The sequence below is a fragment of the Agelaius tricolor genome, unplaced genomic scaffold, assembly GCF_023055355.1.
Source record: "Agelaius tricolor isolate 1412-34295 unplaced genomic scaffold, bAgeTri1.0.p SCAF_1, whole genome shotgun sequence".
Lineage (NCBI taxonomy): Eukaryota > Metazoa > Chordata > Aves > Passeriformes > Icteridae > Agelaius > Agelaius tricolor.
This window is the reverse complement of record NW_027269261.1, coordinates 21,694,014-21,707,592: the sequence shown is the minus strand read 5'-3', so window position 1 is coordinate 21,707,592 and position 13,579 is coordinate 21,694,014. Positions and strand designations below refer to the sequence as shown.

The 13,579-nt window shown below is 39.2% G+C and overlaps 1 protein-coding gene across 1 annotated transcript in view; it reads right to left on the bottom strand.

The window, feature by feature from the left end:
• Window positions 1–1,412: 1,412 nt before the first annotated feature.
• Window positions 1,413–13,579, bottom strand: part of LOC139584797 (spermatogenesis-associated protein 7-like) — a 34,943-nt gene continuing 22,776 nt past the window's right edge. The window contains exons 9-10 of the mRNA XM_071424938.1: window positions 11,419–11,476; window positions 1,413–1,538 (exon numbers count right to left, since the gene is read on the bottom strand). Of these exons, the coding sequence (XP_071281039.1) occupies window positions 1,413–1,538; window positions 11,419–11,476 (184 nt within the window). The remainder of the gene's footprint in view (window positions 1,539–11,418; window positions 11,477–13,579) is intronic.

The following is a 13,579-nucleotide window of genomic DNA, read 5'->3' as shown; positions in this document are numbered from 1 at the left end:
CACCCTCAAAGCAGAGTTCTCTTTTTTACATATACATACACACTATTATTCTGCCTTTCTTACAATACTGTCTGTTAGAATACAGTCAGTTTAGTAGAACAAATTATCTACTCATCAGTCTAACTAAAACATCTTTAAAGAAATTCAACATTTGTATCAAATATGTGTCACAGAATCAGGCAAATGAAAATATTTTTCATTATTCAAAAGATCAAAATCTTGCCACACAAACTATCCTTCAGTAACTGGATATACCAGGGCTTGGGGTCACAGCAGTAGATCTTGTGGCTTTTTCTTAAACATCTCCAGTTGTTTGTTAACTCAAGTGTTAGGTAATTAAAACAATCCTTGTAGACTGAAAGGGACCTATCTTAAAGGATGCGTTTTATTGCCTCATCTTATGTCAGGATGCTGTCAAAGCTCATAAAAGCTCAATTATTTCAGACCAAGTTTTGTATATTGACAAATGACTCATCTGTGGAATTAGCAATGAAAAAAAAAATTAAGCTTGAGATAGAAGCATGGGTATGAAAAGGCTTTGGTAGCCGATAATAGAAAAAACCCAAACAAAACTGGTGTGTTTTATTTATCCAAATCAGTGTTTTTCTATTCTAATCTGATGCCTTGAAAAGTGTCCCACTTGGAAAAGAGTGTGGAAAAAACATCTATCTTTAGAAAGCTGTCTAATCTTAACCAGACAAATTTGAACAACTATGTTATAGCGAAAGAAGTAACTATCATCAGTAAAAGAAAGCATTGAGACTTTAGTTGTTACATATTTTCCTACATGGCTGCATTTGTATTTTATAACCCTTTATATTTCATTAGTGTGAAATGTTTGCATTTTGAAATGTTCCATGTCTGGGTTTTTTTTAGCAACTAGTATGTATTGGAGTACTGGAATGTATGTATTTTGCTGTAGGTTAAGATTTTAAAGAGATCTTAGATTAATGCCTGAATCTATTGAAAGTAGGACTTCATATTTTACATTCCCTTGCAAACTGATGAGGTCACAATCCACACAGGGAAGCTCTATCAAGAGCATAATTTCCAACCTATATGTATATCAAACATGCAGAGCAAAAAATCAGAGTGCCTCATCAGGATTTCTAGTAGGATTGCATAGGATGTGTTTTGTCACCTCTCTGTAATGAATGAAAGGACACTTGTATGTGGCTTTCTACTCTGACTGTAAAAGTCCCTGTAAAAATGTCTTTGGTGCTTGCTATTGTTCTTAGCATGCTAACCTGGTTGTTGCCATAGTGATACTGTGTTACATCACAGGAAGGTGCATTAGCTGGATCTCTTCTTCACTTTCCTGTTTACCCAAGGTTTACATTATGATTGGTGTAAAATCTAGTTTGCTGTCCCAAGTGGTTTTGCATGCTCCCTGAAATGCCCAGAGTTGTACGTTAAAAGTATGTTGCAGGAATGCTGACATCCTTCTGCCATGTTCCCCCACAGCTGATGGAAGGGTCTGGGTGGTTTGTGATGTTCAGCTCTTTTTTCAGACTTTGAACTATTCTTCTCCTTTTTACCTAGTAATGAAAGAAAAACATAAGAGGAGATTTGTTTGTTGGCTGCTCTTCCTGGATTCTTAAGGGCTAGTGCTGGAACTAATCTCTCAGGGGTCAAAATGTAAAATGTTTAAAATATCAGATCCTGCCATGAGTTGTGGAGCCCCTTTGGATGCAGGGGTGATCACGAGTTCTCTGCACTGCCCTGCATTTCCACCCTTGGGGACAGTGCTGCCATTCCTACGTTTGTTGGCTCACTGGGACCACTTGGAAGAGTCTGCTCATCTGGTGATGGCCAGTGGGAGGGAGAGATGGAGCTGAAAGAAGAATCACACTCTCACTATCCAGCTAGTTTTGTTGGTGTGCCCTACAGTTGATGCAAATTAATACACTTTTAAGCAGGAAGAAAAATACGAGTGATGAATCCAAATGTGCCTGGTCTCAGAAGTGTGTGTTAGACAACAAAGCAAATAGTGCCCTAAAACCTTGAAGGTGATGACAGAGAAAAGTGCAACACACACCTAATGGGGAACTTCTCCATGCAACACATTCCAAACAAGTTCCCTCTACACAGGGTAACACTGTTGAACAATGTAAACACTGTAGGAAAAAAACCCCAGTGCCACTCCGTGGCCCAGGTGCTGGAGAACACTCCAAATTTGTCCTCGAGCTAGTTTCAGGTGCCTTGTTCTTGCTGTTTGAGATTTCATCTGTCTAACCCTTAATGATTTCACCTCCCTCTGCTTTGGCTATCTTATCCTAAATAGCCATAAATTACAAAAGGCTGTCAGCAATTTTCTGCAGAAAAGAGCAATTGAAAACAGCTGTTTGAAATTAATGATGTTGACAAGTGGATGCAAGGTGGACTATGGTGAAAGCAGACTGCAATAGCAGTATTCAAAAGCAATGTTGTGGACTTGTTTGATATATGGACTAGTCTATCTATAGTTCCAGGGCCAGGAGATAGGAGATGATCTCTGTAAATAGATTAGATAGATAGATAGATAGATACATACATACATAGATGGATGTATACATAATAGATAGATGTATATATAACACATATATATTATATATATATATATATTTGTGTGTGTGGATGTTCTCTGACATACTTATATGCACATCCAAGCACTTATTTCAGTGTAGAGTTCAGAAGCTCTATGGAACATAGAAAAACAGGATGTAGCTATGTAACAGCTAAATCTGTTTGGCTTTTTGCAGGGTTTTATTCCTGGAAGCTTTTTTAACAGCAGACAAATCATGATCTCTATTGACAATACAGCTGTTGAAATACTTCAATGAAAGGTCTGATGGGTGCATAGAAAAATCAGCAGCTCTTTGTATTTTGCTTTTCTGCTACTGTGCTTCATAAATTAAACAGATGGAAGCGTAGTGAGTATCTGCTCTGTGCTAGATACAGAGGTTCCTTTATTTCAGGGCTCCTTTACTTAGGTGGCCTGCTGAGTACCACATAAAATACACTGTAAATACATTTGATCTTGTGAAGGAAGATTCACTTTTTCATGAAGGCTGTGTATCCACATCTGACTACTCATTTTTTTCTTCTAGAGGCAAAATGGGAAGTTGGAAGTTATTCATTGTGGTTGGGGACTGCTTCAATTCTTTTTTTTTCAGTATAGAGAAAGGGAAGTATTCTGTATTCTTTTGACCTCAAATTGAAAAATAGTCTGTTTTCAGCACTGATGTTGATATTTAAACTTATGTATGGTTTTAGACACTGCCAGGCTGAGGGATTGAAGATTTTAGTTCTTCTGAGGGAAGCATAGTTTGGATTAACTTAACTTTGGACTAACATAATTGCCTTAGATTCCAATCATGGAAGCTAAAAGTAGTAATGGAGAAGACTGATACTTCATCCTCTGGGATTTTTCCTTCTCTTCAATTTCTTGTGAAAAATTACAGAGGAAAGAATATATTTTGTGATTCCCAGATCTCCTACTTCCTTCACTGCTTGTTTAACTTGGTTAGCTGCTCTTTTACTTCTCTTTTTATATGTGTTTGGTATCTGACTCCTGATTGTTATCTTCAGGCCAGCAAATTTACTGCTGAGACACATGAAAATATTGGTTTATATCAAAGAATCTAAATAAGAATCTCCCACAAAGTGCACATGCCCTTACACTGCTCTGAGTATGATTGGGAAGGGTACCAAATGATTGGTTTGTTCAGGTGTCTCCATCCCCATTGCTGACTTCTTTGACAAAGCAGCACTCTTGTGTTGAAAGCATCATTTTAATGTGCTTAAAATGACATGTTAAAAATGGAAGGTGAGTGAACCAGCTGCAGGGAAGATAATACAGCCTTGAATGTACTGCCAGAGCTCCCAAAATGTAGCTGAGTTTATGGGTTGAGTTCCCATGGTGTTGGGCTACAGCTTAGAAGTAAAAGAGAGGGAAATTAAGGTCTTGTCTTTGCTCCAAAAATGGTGCTTTGCAAAAACACACAGTCAACCTAGCCTGCTGTAGAACTGATGCTGGAATAGCCATATTCCATACTCCCAGATAACTGGGAAAGGGTTGTACCCTGCTCTGATGAGCTTTAGCGTAGGAGATCAAGTGTTAATTCTTCCCCACTTGTTTCTTATCCAATATCTCTTCATCAATAGAGGAAAGTGGGGGATTTTACAGTCATTTTAAAGGCAATTCTCCTGGGCTCAGCCACCACAGTTGCTATTTCTGCATTGCTGTCTAGGGTACATTGAAAAAAATGTTGATGGGAATGTAAGTGATTGCTGGCTTGCTGTAGCAGGCAGGAGGATTCCACAAATTCACATCGTCCCTGTGGTACACTGGAGACACTTCTATAAATTCAGTAATGCAGCTATGATTATTCTTCTCCTCGCCTCCTAATTAACCAGTACTGCACATATTGTTCCCTGTCAAATATCTTATTTTGTCAGATGCCAGAGAGCAATGTTGTTCTCTTTTCAAATTGCTGGCTTGATTTCTGGCAGTACTTGATTGCTTTAAAATGTACTTTCTGCATCCATTTTCCTCAATACTTAATTAACTGGAGAAAACTACTGAAATGAGGTTTCAGTTAAGTAGGTGTTTCACTTCTGTCCCCACTACCTCATTCATTTATTTCCTCTAGCTCACTCAAGTCCCAGAGACTTGTCTTCCATTTGCAAGGAATTTTGCAGTTATCTTCCATTTTGCTAGATTATCTATCTTTTAGCTAAATTCTCCTGGAAAATCTCCTTCTGAAAGATGCAGCTTCCATCTACATTAAATACCAGAAAAGGCTAGAAACAAGAACCTCTTTTCCAGGTCGCAGATGTTGCAGCATGAGCAGTGCTTGAGCATCATGTGGTACTTCTGTGCCTTTACAGAGCTGTCTTAGGCACCTACAGAGCAGGTAACTGCTAGAAAGCACTTGGCTCTTACCTTTAGGAGTAAGTTAACTTACTTCTTTTAGTGGAGTATGTTCTATGGGAAGTGCCTGCCTACAATAAACTCCGTGGAGTAGTGCTCCATGGAACACACAGCATAAAGTAGCAGCAAATTAACCTTTTCTGTGTGGGAATAATGTGAAAGATTGCTACATCATATCTTGGGACTGTATGTAGCCCAAGGTTATACCTACCATGTGCTCAGGCTCCTCATAGGTGAGACACCAGCTTAAACATCCAGAATTCATTGGAGCAAAAACAGGTGCTTTTTCATATTTTCTTGTGACCCCATGTATTTTTCTATTTCAGCCTTACAAAGAACCAAGACTATTGGAATTAAAAGACATCAGTGATCCAGTATAATCATACTGGGAGAAGGGAAATGGTGCTGAAATGTGCAGTCAGCAGTCTGGATTGCAGGTGGCTAGTAAGCAAGCAAACAGTTCACCTGTCTTGGAAAGTACAAGAGTAGATTCTGAATGGCAGATGATTGCAGAATGGACTGAGAGCATCTGACCAGTGTGGTTTGACTTGCTCAAGACTGAGAAAATTATTAATATCACTGTCAGAATGAATCAAGGGGAAAATGGATTACAGTTTAATCAATTAGGATTCCTGGAGCACCTTCACTGAACTTTGCTTTATTGAGAGATAATGGCCTCTTTGTTCTGCAGAGGAAGACCTGTGGGTATCCATGGCATGGAATGGAGACTGGAAGCTGTCACACAGAAAGGGAAAAAAATGGGCAGCAAAAAATTTTAACATTTTCCCAGTAAGCTCTGAGGAGCTTACTGGGAAAATGTTAAAATTCTGGTTCAGTTTGAAGGTCATTACAACAAGCATTTGATCTTAACCATTTTAAGAGAAAATTACTTGTTCTGTTGAAACATGTTAAAGATAATGAACACTCTCCATGACCTGGAAACACAAAACAACCAGTGCTTCAAAAGAAGTCACTTTTGTAGCTTGGAATATTAGTGTTCAGAAAATATGGAGCAAACTCCTTGTGATAGGGATCCAGTGGATTTCTTCATGCGCATGCTTTGTCAAACTGACTGATGAGATTTGCAGTATTCAGCATTTTTTTCTATTGAGAAGTTTATGCCCTTAATGTATTATGATAGACATTAAGAAATACCCAAGAAACTGAAAAGAGCAACTTTAAACCTCTTCCATGACTCAAAAGAAATTCTCACAAAAATTTCTGAATTAATATAAAAGTTATTAAAACCTGTCTGCAAGGCTGCTCTTTGTAAATATTATAAGGTAATTTTATATCTTTTGTGTTCTGTTTTGCTGACTTGACTGCTAAAATGAACCTTCAACAAAAGGAAAAAATCCAGTATAACAGCCAAGGCTATGGAAGGCTAGGATGTGTGAGAACTTGTGGCCAGGCCTGCACAGTGCTGATCTAGCTGATTGGATCCTGTGTTTAACTAGGTGAGTATTAGTTTTACAAAAGTGTGTTTTACCTATGAGAGTTTCCCCTCTAGACCTCATTTTAAAGCTTGGTGACCTATAACTAAATCATGGTCTCGGTTAGGCTTGGTTTCAATGGCCACAGTAACCAATGCAGGTGTGAAGAATCTACCATACACGTGTCCTCTGATAGTGAGATGGATCACGTTTGGGTGGTACTTGTCCCGTTTTCCACTTCATGTTTGGAAACTCTGGTTTACATAGGCAACTTGAAGAAAAGGGTGTTTGCCCCTGCAGGCACACCACTGAATGTGCACTTGAAATGGGATGAGGTCTGCTGTATAAATGGCCAGAGCAGGCAGTGAAATTAGAACATCCAGTTGAAACTTCAGAAGAAATAGAAGGAATTTAAATTAAACTATTCATGCTGGAATTTCTAAAATTTTGCTAAGATACAATATTCCTACTTTAAGTCACGGGGGTAAGAAAACTTGTTTCACAGGACATTTCCCCTTCTGCTTGTGATGGGGCCACTGGGTCAGTACTGGTTTGGAAGAAAGTTTCCACATACCAGATGACTGACATTTTCTGTTGTGAGAAGAATAAACTTGGGTCCTGTGCTCATCTCAGAGCAGTCATTTTCATTTTTACTGGTTTACTTTTAAAACTTTCCCATGTGCAGTATCTAATTATGGTCCATTACAAAATGCTGTATTTAAATGGTAACAGTGCACAGGGCTGAAAGGGACTGTCTGTAAGTTGCTTATTCACTTTGATGATTAAGCCACTAATTATTGCATTAGCATCCCAAACCACAGTCGTTAGTGATGTGTCTCCTCCTTAGGCAATCCCACGAGGCACATGGGCTAAGTAGGAAGGGTATGGCACTCTGAGAAGGGAAGGGCCAAGGACTTGTAGGAGATAGTGCCAGGGATTAAGCAGAGGTTGCTTTCTCCTGTGTCTGCTTCAGTGTGACTCAAGATAGTGCTGAGGTGTGGTACATCAAAAAGAAGGGGTTTTCTCCCTTAGAAATGTAAAAATAGACGTTTCCACTAATGGCTGTGAAAGACCCTATGACACTTTCTGCCAGGTCTTATCAGCAAGGCCAGACTTGCACAGTAATCAAAGGAAATTATTTTATTTGGTTGAATAAAGTGGCGTTTCAGTTTCAGCTTCCACACCACGGTGATGTTCAGCTGCCTGTGCTGTTCTATGTTCCTGTCCTGAAATGTTTGGTAACACTGCAGGGTGCCATTTATCAGATGTCTTCCATCTTCCCCTCACCTGAGATAAAACTTTTGGTGTCATTAAACTGCATTTTTTTGAAAATGAACACTTTATGATCCTCCTAAAAGCAAAGGCATAAAACAAGTGTAAGATATTACTTTGTGTCTTCAGAAGCTTTTGGTTTTATATGATAAAATTCCCAGAAATAACTTACTTGGAACAGTTTGCTCATTGGAAGACTGATGGGCACTGGATCCCTCACCCCTGCAGGTGCTGTGTTAGTTTCCCATCAATTTCCTGAAATGATGCACTTACAGACCCATTTCAGTGGCTATTTCCAGCCCAGGAGATATGTTTTCCACTTTCCTGGATTATAAGAGCTACTCTTTTACTTGTACCTCTTAGCAAGGACCAGCATTTTTTTTTCTTTTCAAGGAAATATTTTTTATGGAACTGATAGCTTCTCGAAATGCATCTGAGTATGGATCAGGTTCTGCAGCAGATATATAATCCTTACACTTCTAAAGGTATAAAACTGATGGTGGATTTGAGCAATTTGAGTGGCTTGACAATTTTTACAAGCTTTCTTGAGTGGAGACCATTTCATTACTACATAAAATGGGGGAAGCTGTTTCCTCTGTGAAAATTTGTGGAAAAACTCTTCAGTTTCTTAATTTGTGTGGTAGAAAAAAAATTTGTCATACTCAGTCATAAAAGAATGTTTGAATATCCAGAGGTGGCCAGGTGAAAAGAGCCTTCAGCTGAAGACTTCTAAGCAGACTGCTGAATGCAGTCTGCAGAGGCAGTGAAACAGTATGAACAGCAGAAAAAAATTTTGCTGGAAGGATTGGTGCATGCTTTCTCCTGGGCATGCTGTTTGAGACTGCATGTTCTAAAGCAAAAAAGTTATTTATCTCAATTTCCCAATTGAATTAGGCAACTAATTGCATTCTTCTTTCCCTCAGTCCCAATGTAACATCCCATTGAGTGTGTGACCATTTCCCTGGAAAAGCAATGGTGCTACTCTCTTTCTGAAAGCTGGAGAAGAGGCTGCAGGTACTAGAGCAGTGAATTCCCTAGCAAGTGGTGAGGATTGCTTGGACGTGGTGTGTGGAGAAACATGGATGGTGGGTCAGGCAACATGTAGCGGTGGGTTTAATCCCCCTCATGATGTTTAGCAGGCAGTAGACCAAAGTGGAGGTTGTTTCAGGGAACAGATCTCAGACACTGGAGCAAATGCCAGCAGGAACTTGGAGAGGAGAGTGTTGGTTTTGGATAGCAAGTACACAGAAGAGCAGAATTCAGTGAAGGAAGTACCCAAATAACAATTTGGGAGGCATTCAGTGTGGGTAAAAAAAGCCATTGCAAGACCTTGATATGTGCTTCCATCTTCTTATTTTGTCTGTCTGGTCCAGAAAGCAGTGATAGGAAATAAAAAGAGTTTGGTTTGAAGACAACAAAATAAAAGAGAAAAACAAATTTTTGTAGGACGAAAGTCCACTCACTATGAAATTCATTTCTACCCATTGGTTAGTTCACTTTTAAAAGCCTCAAAGTGATTCAGCTTCCATTACTTTTCTTGTGGGAACTGTGCCTGGTCTAATAAATGTCACTGCTCACAAGCTTCTCATGATGTAAGTTATGCTTACACTTCTTATTTAACCTTTCCAAAGAACACTTCTGTCTCCTGTGTGTTCTGTGTTCTTTTGTTATACAGAGGTAGCTTGGTTCTTTTTCCTTTCATTGATGCACAGCTAAACATGCAAATATTTGCTTAACAATAATCTTTACATCAGTTCTTGGCCAATTTTATTCCTCTTTTTTGAGTTTCTTTAAAAATTTTAGTCAGTATTTTTGAAGGGGGAGACACCCAACTTAAGCTCAGCTCAGGTGCAGAACAATGTGTTCCTAGATATCAAACATGTTGCAGTGGGACATAGTGGAAATCTGCCACTGCTTACAAACTCATCCTTCTGGAAGCAATCGTGTACCTTCAGTTTCCTATTAAAGGTTTCTCAGCTCTATCTCTAAGGCAACAGCTGACCTTACAAATATGCTCAGCATCCTCTAGTCAGATGTAAAATACATATCCTCTCAAATTGAGGTGCAGCTGCTGATTTTTTCCCCGCAAAACCAAGTTAAATTTCCCTAATTTCAACTCAGATAATTCCCTAAACACTTTTTCCACCTACTGCCTGTCAGTCCAGCAACTAAACAGTTACCAAAACACCACCTCTCGCCTAACTGTCTTTAAAAGACAAAATAACATTCTGCATTCTAATTATTTTATAATTCCTTTGATTTTTGTTTACTCAATGTGCAAATCGTGTGCAACTCCCACATGCCTAGTGTTGAAGGAAGTATAATTCTAAATGGTTAAAAATTTGCAGAAAAAAAATAAGTCAATGTAGCTTATTTAAAAGCCAGTCTCTGACAGTTTCTCAGAAAAGTTCCTACCTGACTGCGCTGCAGCAATATGAGCTTTAGAATGCAATCTCTGAGTCCTTGACCATGAAACCTTTGGATCATCTGACCCAATGATATGTCTCCTTGTGCAGAGGTTTTTAGAGTAAGATCTTGAGAGGAACTCAAGCATCAGATCCCTCTCAAAGCTGGAATTAGCAAGCTCAGTCCCTGTGGGACATGGGAGAAGCACAGGATGAAAAAGCCCCATGCCCCAAGCCCTGTGCACTGGGCAGGGCCCCTCCAATTAGCAGGCAATGCAAGGAAGGCTGTGAATGAACTCCTGCACCCTCTGTGGAACCCACAGTTCTGTAGCAGGCCCTTGGGAATGTGTTTTTATATTTTTTTTTCCCTTTAATTCAGAGTCTGTAAAGAAGAAGGAATTTACATTTTCAGTTATTGGGAAGCAGAAAAACCTAGTGCCTTTTAAATCAGTGCTGCAGCCTCAATTTGCAGTGCTTGTCCCCCATTTTGCTCCTACAGTTTAACCTAGAGGAATTAGTTCAAAAACCCAGTTGAGGTGTTGGATTGGGGTCTTCTCAGCCTTTGGAGTCTGCCTTCCCCATTTTATGGGCAAATGCCTCAACCAAACTGGGGTAACAGCAAATGGCAATGCCACTAATGCCACTTTCTCTGTGAATGGCTTTTAAAAGGAAAACAGTGTCTTCTTCCCAATTTTTCCAAAGGGCAGTTACAAGCTCTGCTCTCAGGAGAGGACTCTAAACCCTGGATTAACACAGGAAAATGTGCTTTTGCTCATCCTAGATAAGGAGCCACACTTCCAGACAAAGAGATGGGACTGTGGCTGTGGATTTGTGCCTGGCATTTCTTTTTGTTTCTCCACAGGCCTCTTCCCTCTCAGTGTGGGAGATGTCCAGACAAGCATTTTGAGGTGTATAATTCTCAGCAGGCACCTGGGGAGTCTTAATGTTAAACTTAGAATTTTACATTTTGTTCTGGTGACCAAACTCCTAAACTCAAGCTATTAAATTGCAAAATCTTCTTACTGGGTCTAGTCACAGCCTCCAAGCCTATTTTGCTGGTCTACTTCAGAAAATAGCAGTCACAGCAAAAAAGTGCAGCAGGAAATGTTCTTTGTGAACAGGTTTTATGTAATTAAAGCCATTCTGCATGCTAACTACATTATTTGTCTTTTAGAAACATTATTAGAGCAATACACAAAAATGTCCAGAAAAATCTCTCTTTACTAGCCCTTCATGGAAAACACCCTTACTTCTGCTTTGGTAGGGGGAATTTCTCCTTGCTTTTATTAAAATTGCCTGGTAGTTGATCTGCCATAAATTGTTGCTCAGCATTGATGTACAGCATTTCTACTGGAGATGACAGAATATTTTATATTAGATTTTTTTTGCTCACCTCATCAAGGTTATGCCTCTTACTTTTAATGTGCATTTGAAATACACCTTCTAATGCCCTTAAAAAAATAAAAAGGAACATCAGTGCAAAAAAACTCAACTGTTCAAGGTCCATATACTTTCAAAATGAAAAATAACTACTCAGCCTGTTTTTCAGATCACTTAAAATACATCCCAACCTTCCACTTTTGCTCCATCCCCTCCCCATCTGCCTGTAAGCAGATTTGAAAACTAAAATCTTAAACATTTTAAGGTTGTTGGATATTGTCATTCCAAGGGCATTGCTGTTTGGCAGGAACTATGTTAGGGAAAGACTTTTGTGTATATAATTCTAATTTCCTCTTCTATTTTTAATGAAAAAATATAGGAGCACTGGTGCTCCCCATCACAATATAGTAGTCCCCCTCTGTGTTTTGGCAGGGCCAAAGTCTCTCTTGCTACTGCCAAGTTCTGTCCCACCACACTGACTGTGAGTGAGACTGCTGGGGGTACTGGGGTGCTGGGCACTCCTGCATGCAGCCTCCTAGATTCATTTGTAGCTCTTGTTCCTTTGTTCAATATATGGTGCTGCTCAAAGAGGGCTTTGGAATTGCCCCTAGCCACCACATTTTAGACTCTGAAGATCATTTGCATGATATGTTTGTTCTTAGGTCTCTTTTTCAGTAACTTCTTAGGGAATCACCAAAGGTGGGACTTTTGTGCTCATAGTTTGTTTAATAGGTGTACTAGGGAAAGGGAGATGTCTTGAGAAAGTTCTCTCAATAACTTTTTTAGAGCCATGATCAGCTGTGAGCAAAAGATGTGTGAATTGGTAAAAATAAAGGCCTATCTGACTAGGGAAATTAGGTCTCCAGGTTCTGCAATAGTAATTAAATCCCTAACCCTAGATCTAATCTCATTAAATGGTGCCATTTTCAGCAATGTCTGCAATGAGCTGGAGGGCTCAGCAGAGCTAGTTTGGTTTTATACTGTATATTAGAACTGAGAGGGCATCCATGATTTTATCTGTAGAATACTGGCCTAAATAAATGGAAACTTTAAAATGTATCTATAATATTAATCCTGCAGGGTAGCTAAGGCCACTAGTTGTGTCTCTTTCTTAAAACCTATTTACAAAGTTGTGTCACTTTCTTAAAACCTATTTTGTGCTTTAAAATAAAAGGATATTATTGATTGTTCACTTTTCTTTTGCAAAGTAAGTTCTGTTATTAGAGACAACCCGAGAACAGCAATGGATGATTTTTCACATATTTTTACTAAACTTTATTTTTGAGGGAGCAGTACACAGCATCTAAACCACCTTCCTCTAAAGCCAGCAGAATAGTCCTCTCACCCTGCAGGCCTGAGCAGGGACACAAACACACAGACCCTTAACTTTTTTTTTACTGGATCTATGGGCTGGCCCCATGCTTTGTGACCGTTTCAGTGTAAATGAATTGGTGTCTTCCAAATCTGCTAGTGCTCCTCCTAGTGAATCCAGAAAATTCACTTCTAATTTGGACCTTATGTTTGTCTGAAAACTAAAATGCCTAGAAGGAAGGAGGGGAACTCCTACCTTTAACTGATTACTCAGAATACAAACTAACAACTTGTGTCATTGGCACTTTTTTTTTTTTTAAGGGGCTTAAGAATTTTAACTCAAATCCTCTAAATTGAAAAAGAAATACCTTGGTGTCAGTCTGAGGTGGATTGACTTGGGGGCTTGGCACCTCTCTAGCATCAAGAACTTAAAATCTTAAACATTGAGATAAAATCCTCTATCAAAGGAGGAGTTTCTTCCAGTTCACATGCAGGCAAGAATTTGTTTAGGAAAGGGGCACCCAGTTTTGTCACTTTTAGCGGGGCGATAAAGGGCTCTGTGGCTTATCACAGCTCTCTAAATATTAAAAATATGTTGATTTACTCTTAGAATGTACAGAACATGAGCCCAGAAAAAGTTGCTGCATTTAGACACCAGTGGCATGAGGTGTGTTTGGCTCTAACATTTGTGTGGATCATTAACCTGAGACTGCACATATCCTAAAGAAAGCAATCATTGCATTTATTTATTTTGCTTTGATAGGAGGGATGAAGAACTCTAAACACAGACTCTTGCTCTGATGAACTTTGCTAGAGAAGACTCCATAGGTTGCTAGCTCAAGTTTGGCTGGGAACTGGAATGA